Source organism: Orycteropus afer, unplaced genomic scaffold (assembly GCF_000298275.1).
Source record: "Orycteropus afer afer isolate SDZICR_OR568_19922 unplaced genomic scaffold, OryAfe1.0 scaffold00334, whole genome shotgun sequence".
NCBI classification, from domain to species: domain Eukaryota; kingdom Metazoa; phylum Chordata; class Mammalia; order Tubulidentata; family Orycteropodidae; genus Orycteropus; species Orycteropus afer.
In genome coordinates this window covers 307,944-319,152 of record NW_006921921.1, presented here as the reverse complement: position 1 = coordinate 319,152, position 11,209 = coordinate 307,944, and the positions used below count along the sequence as shown (strand labels likewise).

At 38.7% G+C, this 11,209-nt stretch overlaps 2 protein-coding genes across 2 annotated transcripts in view; one reads left to right on the top strand and one right to left on the bottom strand.

Moving 5' to 3' along the window:
* The window catches only part of LOC103206867 (PARP1 binding protein), a 211,890-nt gene that overhangs the window by 86,862 nt on the left and 113,819 nt on the right, over positions 1-11,209 (bottom strand). Inside the window, exon 6 of the mRNA XM_007952383.1 lies at positions 3,717-3,900. Within this exon, the coding sequence (XP_007950574.1) occupies positions 3,717-3,900 (184 nt within the window). The remainder of the gene's footprint in view (positions 1-3,716; positions 3,901-11,209) is intronic.
* Positions 7,760-8,137, top strand: LOC122151227 (40S ribosomal protein S25-like). Its single transcript, XM_042782478.1, has one exon. The coding sequence runs from the start codon at positions 7,760-7,762 to the stop codon at positions 8,135-8,137; it is 378 nt and encodes a 125-aa protein (XP_042638412.1).

Sequence of the window (11,209 nt, the reverse complement as noted above, 5' to 3'; positions counted from 1 at the left end):
ACGGCACTTAACAACAACAACAACAAGTAATTGAATGGAAGTCTTCTTGATTTTTCTCCTTTTTCTGTAATTACTACTTAATTTTCAAATAAGTTATTGATATAGGTTCAGAAATACTAATAATCACAATATTGTAGCTAAAACACCAGAAAATTTGACAAAATCAGCAACTATAATTCACTGGGAGCAATGAAAACAATAGTGTGTGCCTGCAGTGCATGCAGAAGAAACCACATGACTTGAAGTCACTGTAATAGGGTGACAATGACAGCTCTGATTGGAGAGAATTAGAAGGTTCAAAAAGTAAATCAGCATAGAGTTTTAGCCTTGTAGGTATACTGATACATGTATGCTGGGTTTATGGAAAATGTTTTTGTTGTTATAACTAACAATAGGGATGTTTTTATAAAAAATAATGAATTTCTGCTGAAACATGGCACAAAAATTTTAGACATTTTGGTGACATCCCTTCTGATGGTGTCACACCTAGTGTGGTCTGCACCCCCCTCCATGCCCCCTGAGTGTTATCATTGGAAGTAAGAGGGAATATGTACTTTCAAAGACCAGAAAGTATGAATTGGTTAAAGAATAGGATGAAAAGAGGGAGTCCTGTGAAATGACCTGGAAAGTTTTGTATATCTTATAAAGAAGTTAAGATTTCATTCAGTCTGCTAAACCAAAAAACAAAACAAAACAATAAAAAAACCCTCTTCCATAAAGTTAATTTTGATTCATGTGGACGCTATAGGACAAAATACAACTGCCCCATAGAGGGTCCAAGGCTGTAATCTTTAAGGAAGCAGACTGTCACATCATTCATTCTCCTGCAGAGCCGCTGGTGGGTCCAATCTACCCACCTTCTGGTTCAAAGCCAAGCTCTTAACCACTTCACCACAAGAGCTCCTGTTTTATTCAGATTGTAGTAGATTCAGTCTGTTCCAGGGTTAAAAGCTCTTATTTTATTAAGCAAGGAAGTAAATTAATCCTATTCAGAATTTAGAAAAAGCACTGCCAGCAATGTATAAAATAATCCAGGGTAAGAGTGTTATCAAATCTGAAAACAAGGTTACAAATTTAGACATTATAACAGTCCAGGTTAGACATGAAGAAGATGGGAGCTAAAATAGTGGTTTTAAAGATAATAAAAAGCAGATTAAAGGGGGACAATTGGAAATTTAGTGACTAGATAGAGGAATAAGGGAAAGGGAAAAGTCTGCAACTGTTCCTAACTTTCAAATTATGAATATGCGGGTAGATGATGATGTCTGTAACTGAGGAAGGAACATAGGAAGAAGACCACATTTAGGGGGCTAAGAGGAAAGGGGGATAAGGAGAACATTTTACATTTGAGTTATCACTGGGACATCAAACGAGAAATCTCTAGTCATCAACTAGATATTCAAGTCTAGAGCACAGTAAGAAATAAGCGACATACATATTCAGTAGTATAAGAATAAATCCCCACTTGTTGGCCAGTTTGTCGTACTGTGGTGGATTGTGTGTTGCTGTGAGGCTGGAGGCTATGCCACTGGTATTTCAAATACCAGTAGAGTTACCCACGGTGGACAGGTTTCAGCAGCATCAGGTTTGGAGGAAGACTCATCAACAACCTGCGATATGCAGGTGACACAACCTTGCTTGTTGAAAGTGAAGATGATTTGAAGCATTTACTGATGAAGATTTAAAGACTACAGTGTGCAGTATGGATAACACCTCAACACAATGACAATGAAAATGCTCACAACTGGACCAACAAGCAGCATCATGATAAATGGAGAAAAGGTTGAAATTGTCAAAGATTTTGTATTACTTGGTTCCACAATCAACACCAATGGAAGAGCAGTCAGGACATCAGACATCATAATGCACTGGGCAAATTTGCTGCAAAAGACCTCTTTACAGTGCTGAAGAGCAAAGGTGTTTTTCTTTGACGACTAAGGTGCACCTAACCCAAGCCATGGCATTTTCAATCTCCTCATATGCATTGTAAAAGCTAGATAATGAATAAGGAAGACCAAAGAAGAGTTGATGCTTTTGAGCTGTGGTGATGGTGAAGAATACTGAAAGTACCATGGACTTCCAGAAGAACTAACAAATCTGTCCCAGAAGAAATGCAGCTGAAATGTTCCCTGGAAGTGAGAATGGACAGACTTCCTCTCACCTACTTTGGTCTTGTTGTCAGAAGGGACCACTCCCTGGAGAAGAATATTATGCTTGGTAAAGTGGAGGGTCAGTGAAAAAGGGGAAGGCCCTCAACGAGATGGACTAACACAGTGGCTACAACAATGGGCTCACGTATAGCAAAGATTGTGATGCTGGTATAGGACGGGGCAGTGTTTTGTTCTGTTGTACACAGGGTCACTATGAATCAGAGCCGACTCAACAGAACCTAATGACAAAAACATAAGAACACATATGGGTAAATATAAAGGTTCCTCAAAAAGTTATATCAAACTGAAGATGCCCCAGAAGAAAACATCTAACATGTGTGCAAAGGAGGGAGAATATCAATAACTAAGAGATGTGAAGAAAAAGGAAGGCATTTCTGGCTGGGTCCACTTTCAATTTATCAGTTATGGTGCATAACTGTGAGGAACCTGCTTAACCCCTCAGTGCTTCAGTGAAACTCACTACTAAAACTAAGACAATGACAGGGCCTACTTTATACAGTTGCCGCACACCGTGCCTATGTATCAAAGCTCCCCTTTCTGGAACAACATCAACTCTACCTGTGCCAGTGTCCTTAGCTTTCATCAACACAGTTCTCACTTCCTTTCTCTATGTGACAGATTCAGGCGATCAGATCTACTATAATGCAAGCTACACTGGTATTACAACAAATTGTTTATCATAAACAGGTCCTTAAAATACATATTTCATTAGTACCAGAGAATTCCATATTGTTTAATAGCAATTTCATTCAGTATTACTTGATTGTATGTTTCCTTCAACTATTCAAAGTTTCAAACATTTCTGATTTGGTAAAAAATAAAATGAAGAACAAGGAAATGGGGAATATTGGTGTTCCTTAATTATTTGAAATTGTGCCAATTCCTGATCTGTGCTCTTACAGCAATAACCTGGTTGTCATTTGGCCCAAGGTAATCACAAGAGCTGTTAACACGTAAGAAATACATAGGCAACACCCTAGAGAAAGGACGCCTCTGCCTCCCCATGCACTATTTTAGAAAAACAGCTAAAAATAGTCCCCAAGGGCTTTGAAATCAATCAATCAATAAATAAAATTTGAGAAATAGTTTTTCTTTATATTCTGGCTATTATAATCATACCTAGTGAAAAAGGTCTTTTGATACTTAGATAATTAAACCACAGTAAGTGGACTATACCATACACTCCAAAATTCTGTTCTAGGGTTAAAAACCTGCTGGCTCAAGTTCCCCCATACTACTGTAGTTAGGGTTCATTATATTTTGCTGTTGTCGTTTTTGTGACTTACAAAAAACTGACAGCCATTGAGTCAGATCCAACTCATACTGACCTTTCCTTGGGTTTCTGAGGAGGTACCACTGTGGAAATAAATTGCGCAACCCCCATAATCCTACACAATAGTGTTGATAATACTAAATTTTTAGCAACCTTTCAGAACACAGGAAACACATTCTTCTGACCTAACTAGCAACAGCAAACCATTTCTACTATAAACAGAAGAAATAATGTTTTGTAAGGGAAGGATGATGAAATAAAAAGCTCGTTACCCGTACAGGACTAATGTCAGTAGTGTGAAGAGCTACATCTCCTTGTTGAGAATTGGTAATATTTTTAATCCTCAAATCCAAATCCTGAGCAACTTCCTCTGCTGCTTTACAGAAAGGCTCCCTGCTGTCCCGGCCTTTTATTAGCTGCATCTTTATCACTGAGAGTAGCCGACCCCCTGCAATGCTGAGAACAGAAACAAGATTATCCTCTTTAACAGTAGACAAATACATAACAGAAAAGACCAACGCTCACAAACTTGAAAATATAATTCTTAATGTTAATCAACACCTTTCAAAGAATATAGCTTTGATCTTGTAAATCAAAGAGTTCATTTAAGGCAACGATTTAAAAAAAAAAAAAAAAACTCACTGCCAAATAAGAACCATTAAAAATAAAAACAAACCAAAAAAAAAGTTTTCCTAAAGGTAAGTCATTTTGACAGTGTGAGTTACTTCCTTCATTTGAAAGCTTAAAGGAGATAATTTAGTTATATATGAAATAGGATAACAAATTCAGATAGTTATATACAAACAATATACTAAAAATACATACCCTTAGACACAACAAAGATAATATAATCGAACAGCCACTTCTCTTTGAATACCTAGCATACTTATATTCTTTTAATTTAATCTTAAAAGTCAACCTAGTAAGTAAACATTATCACCCCTTAATCACTGATGGGCATTCCTGGGTGGTGCAAACAGGCCACGTGCTATGCTGCTAACAAAAGGGCTGAAGTCCACCCAGAGATACCTCAGAAGAAAGGCCTGGAGACCTGCTTCAGAAAACCAGCCACTGAAAACCCTTTGGAGTAATTCCACTCTGTCACACGGGGGTCACCATGAGCAGAGGCCAGAGCAACTGGTAACCGGTAATCACAGACAAGGAAATTGAGTCTCAGAGAGGTCAAATAGCTTGTCCAAGAACAGTGTTCTAGGCTAGGAGTACGGAAGGAGAGTGACCTCTGACAGATTCTATTATTTCAAGGGTTATTACATGAAAGAAGAAATTAAACTAGTTAGTACTGATCTGAAGCAAAGCAGAAATTAGACCAGGCAATTTTTTAAAAAACCTGTAATCACTATTTCTTTATACCCAGCCTGACCTGGAAAGAATTTGGATTTTAGCCCTTCTAGAGGGCTGACCCAAAACCAAAGGGAGGAATTCCTAAGAAGATTTTTGTCCATTAAAAACCAAGCTAAACTCATTGCCATTGAGTCAATTCAACTCACAGCAACCCCTCCTTCGGTTTCTGAGGCAGTCACTCTATGGAAGTAGATTGCTCAGTGGCTGGCGGGTTTAAACCATCAGTCTTCTCGTGAGCAGTGAAATGCCTTAGGTACTACATCCATTACAAGGAAAAAATTAAAGATATCCAACAATAGAGTTGTCTAGAGATAGAGGTATCTCTGCAAAAACTGCAAAATGCTAAATGAGATGATGGTGGGAACATTATGGGCTCTGTAATCAGACCGCTTGAATACAAACCACAGCTCCGCTGCCATTTCCTAATTCAGGGAAGCTATTGAACCTTTCTGTTACTCAGATTTTGCATCTGTAAAATGGAACAGTAATAGCACATATCCATCACATAGGACTGTTAGAAAGAAGAGTTTATAAAAGTACAATTGGAATATTGCTGGAATACTTAGCATCACTAAGTGTTTGTTATAATCACTATTATATTAGATGTCCTCTACCGTCATCAAGGATTCTGTGATGCTACATTGACATCTTTGGAAAACTCTTTTTAAGAAAAGGCAGGAAGTTTTATACTTGACTCATTAACATTAGAATTTTGAGCTAATTTTACATACAATTAATTAGGAGATATCAGAGTATATTACAAATTTTACTTTATTCAATATTAGTTTACTCAACGTAAGATACCATTTGTAACTATTATAAAGCTTTCACAGTTTTGATACTTTACTCATTATGGTTTTAATTATTTTCCTTAAATGTCTTCTAAGGAGCTCTGGTAGTGTAGTGCCTAAGGCACTTGACTGGTAACCAGAAGGTTGGCAGTTCAAACCCACCAGCCACTCCTCAGAAGGAAGATTGGGCAATCTACTTCCATAGTGATACCACCTCGGAAACCCAAGGAGCGGTCACTATGAGTCAGGTCCGACTGAACGGCACGTAACAACAACAACAACTGTCTTCTATCTGTTCAGAATGAATATGTTAACAAAAGCCAAACTTGTACTCTGCTATCATTCATTGAAATGTTCTCATCATGCTCATTATTATATATCAACTGTATATATTGTGCTAGATGTTGAGTGTACAGTGGTACTTAAGCTGACAAGTCTTGAGGCTTACACAGTCTATTTCAGAGAAACCCACTGCCATTGAGTTGATTCTGACCCACAGAGACACAAAAGGACAGGGTAAAATTGCCCCACAAGGTTTCCAAGGCTGTAATCTTTACAGAAGCAAACTGCCTCATCTTACTCCCGCAGAATGGCTCTTGGGTTTGAACCACTGACCTTTTGGGTTAGCAGCCAATCATTGTGCCAGAGGAGCTCTTTACACAATGTATTGGAGGAGGCAAATATTAAGTAAGTACAACATTGTATGTTTCCACTATGGTAAATGCTACAGAGAAGCATATTATTACATATTATTACTAAAGCCCAGCCTAATCACAGAGTCAAAGAATACACTTCTAAAGAATTTGAACTTAACTTGAGACACAAAGGTTTTGTGCAAAGATTGAAGGGAACAGCATTCCAGGCAGAGCTCACAGGAAGCACAGAGCCCCTGAGTCAAAGGGAGTTTTAGCATGTATGAAAAAGAGAGAAAGTTAGTGTGGGCCAGACCAGAGAAAGCACAAGGGAGTATGGGTACCACTTTCACTTGTTTCTCCTCCTACCTGAATTGTCTTACTTCTCTAGTCTCTTCTTCCTTCCCTCTTCTTCATTTATAAACATTAAACTGTATTTCTCTTCCCTATGCATACACCCCTGCTGATATCATCCAGTCCTATAGCAATAATTACCATCTCTACAAACAGTTCCCAAATTATAACTACAATTTCAACTGTTGCCCTGAATTCCAAATTCATGTATCCAACTACATACACAAAATCTCCTCTTGGATGATTAATGGGCATCTTACCAAACCAAAGTTCTAATTATTTCTGCTATACTTTTACTCATTTCAACTAAGTGTCCACTTCATTCTACTAGTTGCCCCACCCAAAATTCCTGGAGTCCTACTTGACTCCTTTCTTTCTCTGACATCCTACCCTCAATCCATTAGTAAATCAGGTTGGTATCTCCACTGATGTGGCTTAGACCAAGTCCCACTAGCATGTCTCACTGATAGTACCGGAATAACCTAAAGAGTCTCCTGCTTCTACTTCCTACCATCTGTTCACTAAGTATCCACAAAAGTGATTTTTTTGGACTTCCGGTAAGATGGAGGAATAGGCAGACAAGTGACACAGACCCTCTTCAACAAAGAAAAGAAAAACCAATTGACAGAGATTAAGAAGATAATCCTGGAGCCCTGAGCTTTGAAAGGAACTATACAGAAGTGGATTAGGCACCAACCAGTGGAAAAACCTGTGAGTACACAGACAGTCGAAGCTGCAGACTGTCAGCTACTCTAACGGGACCAACAGCCTGAATATTTCCAAGTGGTGCTGGGATCTGAGAATTGACCTAAAGATCATCCCTGGTCACCAAGTGCTGCAGGGATGACTGTGCTGGTGGCCTATGACTAGAAAGGGAAACAGCAAGAAATAACCTGAACTGTTGACTTTCTGCTGTCCGGACAGCACAGTGATTTTGATTGTTGATACGTGGCAGCCATTTTGGATATTTAAAGTGATCGGGGGTGCAGCCATTTTGAATATTTACAAGAAGCAGCCATTTTGGATATTTAAAGTGACTGAGGGCACAGACATTTTGAAAGTTTACAAGCGGTGGCCATTTTGGATATTTAAAGTGACTGAGGGTCAGCTGCTCTTCCTTTTTGTCCGACATCTTAGTACCACTGTGGCTGTGGTATCTGCGCTTCTGGCTTAACGATGCCACCCAAGGATGACAAGAAGAAGAAAGATGCCGGAAAGTTGGCTAAGAAAGACAAAGACCCAGTGAACAAATCTGGAGGCAAGGCCAAAAAGAAGAAGTGGTCCAAAGGCAAAGTTCGGGACAAGCTCAATAACTTGGTCTTGTTTGACAAAGCCACATATGACAAACTCTGTAAGGAAGTTCCCAACTATAAACTTATAATACCAGCTGTTGTCTCTGAGAGACTGAAGATTCGAGGTTCCCTGGCCAAGGCAGCTCTTCAGGAGCTGCTTAGTAAAGGACTTATCAAGTTGGTTTCAAAACACAGAGCTCAAGTAATTTATACCAGAAACACCAAAGGTGGAGATGCCCCCGCTGCTGGTGAAGATGCATAAACAGGTCCAACCAACTGTACATTTTGAAAAATAAAACTTTATTAAATCAAAAAAAGTTAAAAATAAATAAATAAATAAAGTGCCTGAGGGTGTAGCCATTTTTATCTTTACAAGTGGCAACCACTTTGAACTTTAAAGTGACAGCATTCTCATTTGGATCCCAGGGACCTAAGAATAGGCTCTGTTTACCAAGGTTGGCAGGGACATACAAGAGGCTCACAACAGGAAAGGAGACAGGTGGTGAGTGTATAAGTGCTGCCAACTAGTGAACAGAGGAGCGCAGCACAGTACCCTGCTTGCGTAGATAACATACAAACAAAACAAAGAAAATAGTGGGTAAGTCACTCCAACAAACAATCACCAATTAAATATAAACACAAAAACGTCACAATGCCTCGGAGACAACAGAGCATCACAGTCCTCACAAAGAAACAAGATAAAGCAGGAGAAACAAGTCACCGGGATACAGACCCAAAACACATTCCTGAGGAAAATGCAGCACTAGAACGACCTGATAAGGAATTCAAAAGAATTATATTTAGGTATCTTCAAAGAATTAAGAGACAGATCAAGGAAAACACAGACAAAGGTGTATTATTAACAGGTATGCATTAAATTGAAGATACTTATGGTTGTATGAGGATACAACAAAGCAATAAATACCCATTCTGTTAAATTTTGGTGGCATTAAGATTGTACCTTGAATCATCCTGATAATCAACACCTGCTAACCAGAAGACTGGTGGTTCAAACCCACCAGTCAGTCACTCCTTGGAAGGAAGACTGGGCAATCTACTTCCATAAAGATAACACCTTGGAAACCCAAGGAGGGTTGCTAAGAGTCAAGACCAACTCAATGGCAGTGAGTTTGCTTTGGTTTTTTTGATCTTATATATCGGACTGTGAATATTTAGGTTAGGGCAAAGTGAAAGTATTTGGATAAGGGCTTAGCTATAGAGTGATTTTGAGAATTTACCATTTCTTTGCCTTTAATTAGTAGACATGAGCAGATTAAGAACAATATGAATTCAGGCCATTATATGTACTTACATTCAGGACTTTGTACAAACCACTTATATTACTTGTTTCTAAAGCTTACTGAAAACTTACTCATTAAAAAAAAAAAAAAAACAACTGCATTAATGCACCTGAAAAACAAGAGAATAAAATCTTTTACTCTAAATTTTTAATTATCTATTAAAAAGTAGTACAAGGAAATTTTGTCCTAAAAAATCAAAATTTTGATACAATGTCTTGATTGACTCAAAATTATTTTACGTTTAAAACAACATTAATGTTTACTTAAAAGTTACTTTTTTTGTTTTATTTTATGTAATGAGTTTAGAATGCTATCCCAAGGACAATGTGCTATGTTTATACAAGTGATGAGATCAGGCACTTTGGACAGCCCTTTTAAAGAAACAACTGCCATAAATCACAAGGTTCCCTTTAGCCTGTTCTGATTCTGTAGTGCAATGGTTTTGAAAGCATGGTCCATGGACCAGCAGTATCAGCATCACTTGGGAACTTGTAAGAAATATAAATTCTCAGACCACCCCCCCCCCCATAACAGACTTATTGAATCAGAAACTCTGAAGGTGGCATCCAGGAATCTTGATATCGTATGCTAGAGTGTGAATCACTTTTGTAGTGGCATAAAAGACATTATGGGTTGAAGTTTTCATCCTCATTGCCTTATTGCCAGGTGTCTGGTGGCACAGTGCCTAAGACATTTGACATCAAATCCACCTGCCACTCCTCAGAAGGAAGGGTGGGCAATCTACTTCCGTAGTGATACTACCTTGAAAACCCAAGGAGGAGTCGCTATGAGTCAGATCTAACTCGACAGCAATAAGTGTATTTTAGGAAACAAGCCATGTTTTATGTTTTAAGAAAGAAGCCACAGTCTCTAAAAAGCACTGAAAATACAACAGTTGACAATTAAATAGCTAGCCCAAGTAGGAAGGAAAAGTTAGAAGAAAGTCACAGAGAGTTGATGTATAACAGTGCATTCAACCACTCTCTCTCAAATTTGCTGATCATCAGAATTATACTCAGTATTTGTTTAAAACATCAACTTCAAATCTCATCCTACTAAATCACAATCTCCAGAGAAGGGCACTGGATACGTGTAATATTTTTTGAAGTACCACAGATAATTCTTTTTTTTTTTTTCTTTTAGTTCGTGTGTGTGTGTGTGTGTGTGTGTGTGTGTGTGTGATTTGGTTGAAAGTTTAAGGAGCAAATTCATTTTCCATACAGCAGTTCACATATACTTTGTCTCATGACATTGACAGCAATTTCCCACAATGTAACATCTCTCTTACCATTTCCTCCCCATAGTCACATCTTTCCTGTGTCCTTCCCTCCCATGTACTCCTGCCCTCCAAGCTGTCTCCCTGTGCATAAACAGCCCTTCTATTCTCCCATAATTGATCTCTCCAAGGAGTGTATCTACCTAATGGAAATGTTCAGCTCATATGCCTGTTTTTTGTTTGGCTGGAAGCCACAGTAGTGGGTTCAATTACAGACCTGAAGGCCAACTAGGGTCCATAGTCTCAGTGGTTCCATCAGACTCTGTCAGACCAGCAAACCTGGTCCCTTTTTTTTTTTTTTTTAATGATTTTGAGTTTTGTTCCACATTGTTCTCCCACTTTATCCAGGATCTCCTACATAGACCTCCCTCTGAGTAGGTGACAGTGGTAGCTGGGCACCATCTGATTTTTCTGGTCTCATAGTCATATACACTGAGGATCGCATGGTGTACCAGTCCCTTGGACTGATTGTTTCCATGCATTTTTGGTTTTCTTCATTCTTCTTTGCTCTGGATAAGGAGAGACCCATCATTGCATCCAGATGGCCGCTTGCAAGCTTTTAAGATCCCAGTTGCTACTTGCTAAAGTAGGATGTGGAACAATGTTTTTGTGTAGTACGTTATGCCGATTGAGCTTGATGTCTCCTGCAACCACGGTCCCAAGACCACAGGTCCAACTACTAGTTCCTGCCGGGTAGCTGGCTATGGCCAAGAACTGACTACAACCTTGTCCCTTGTTAAAAAAAAAAAAAAAAAAC

Excerpts from the sequence above, each read along its gene's own strand:
- LOC122151227 (XM_042782478.1), top strand. The coding sequence starts at position 7,760 with ATGCCACCCAAGGATGACAAGAAGAAGAAAGATGCCGGAAAGTTGGCT.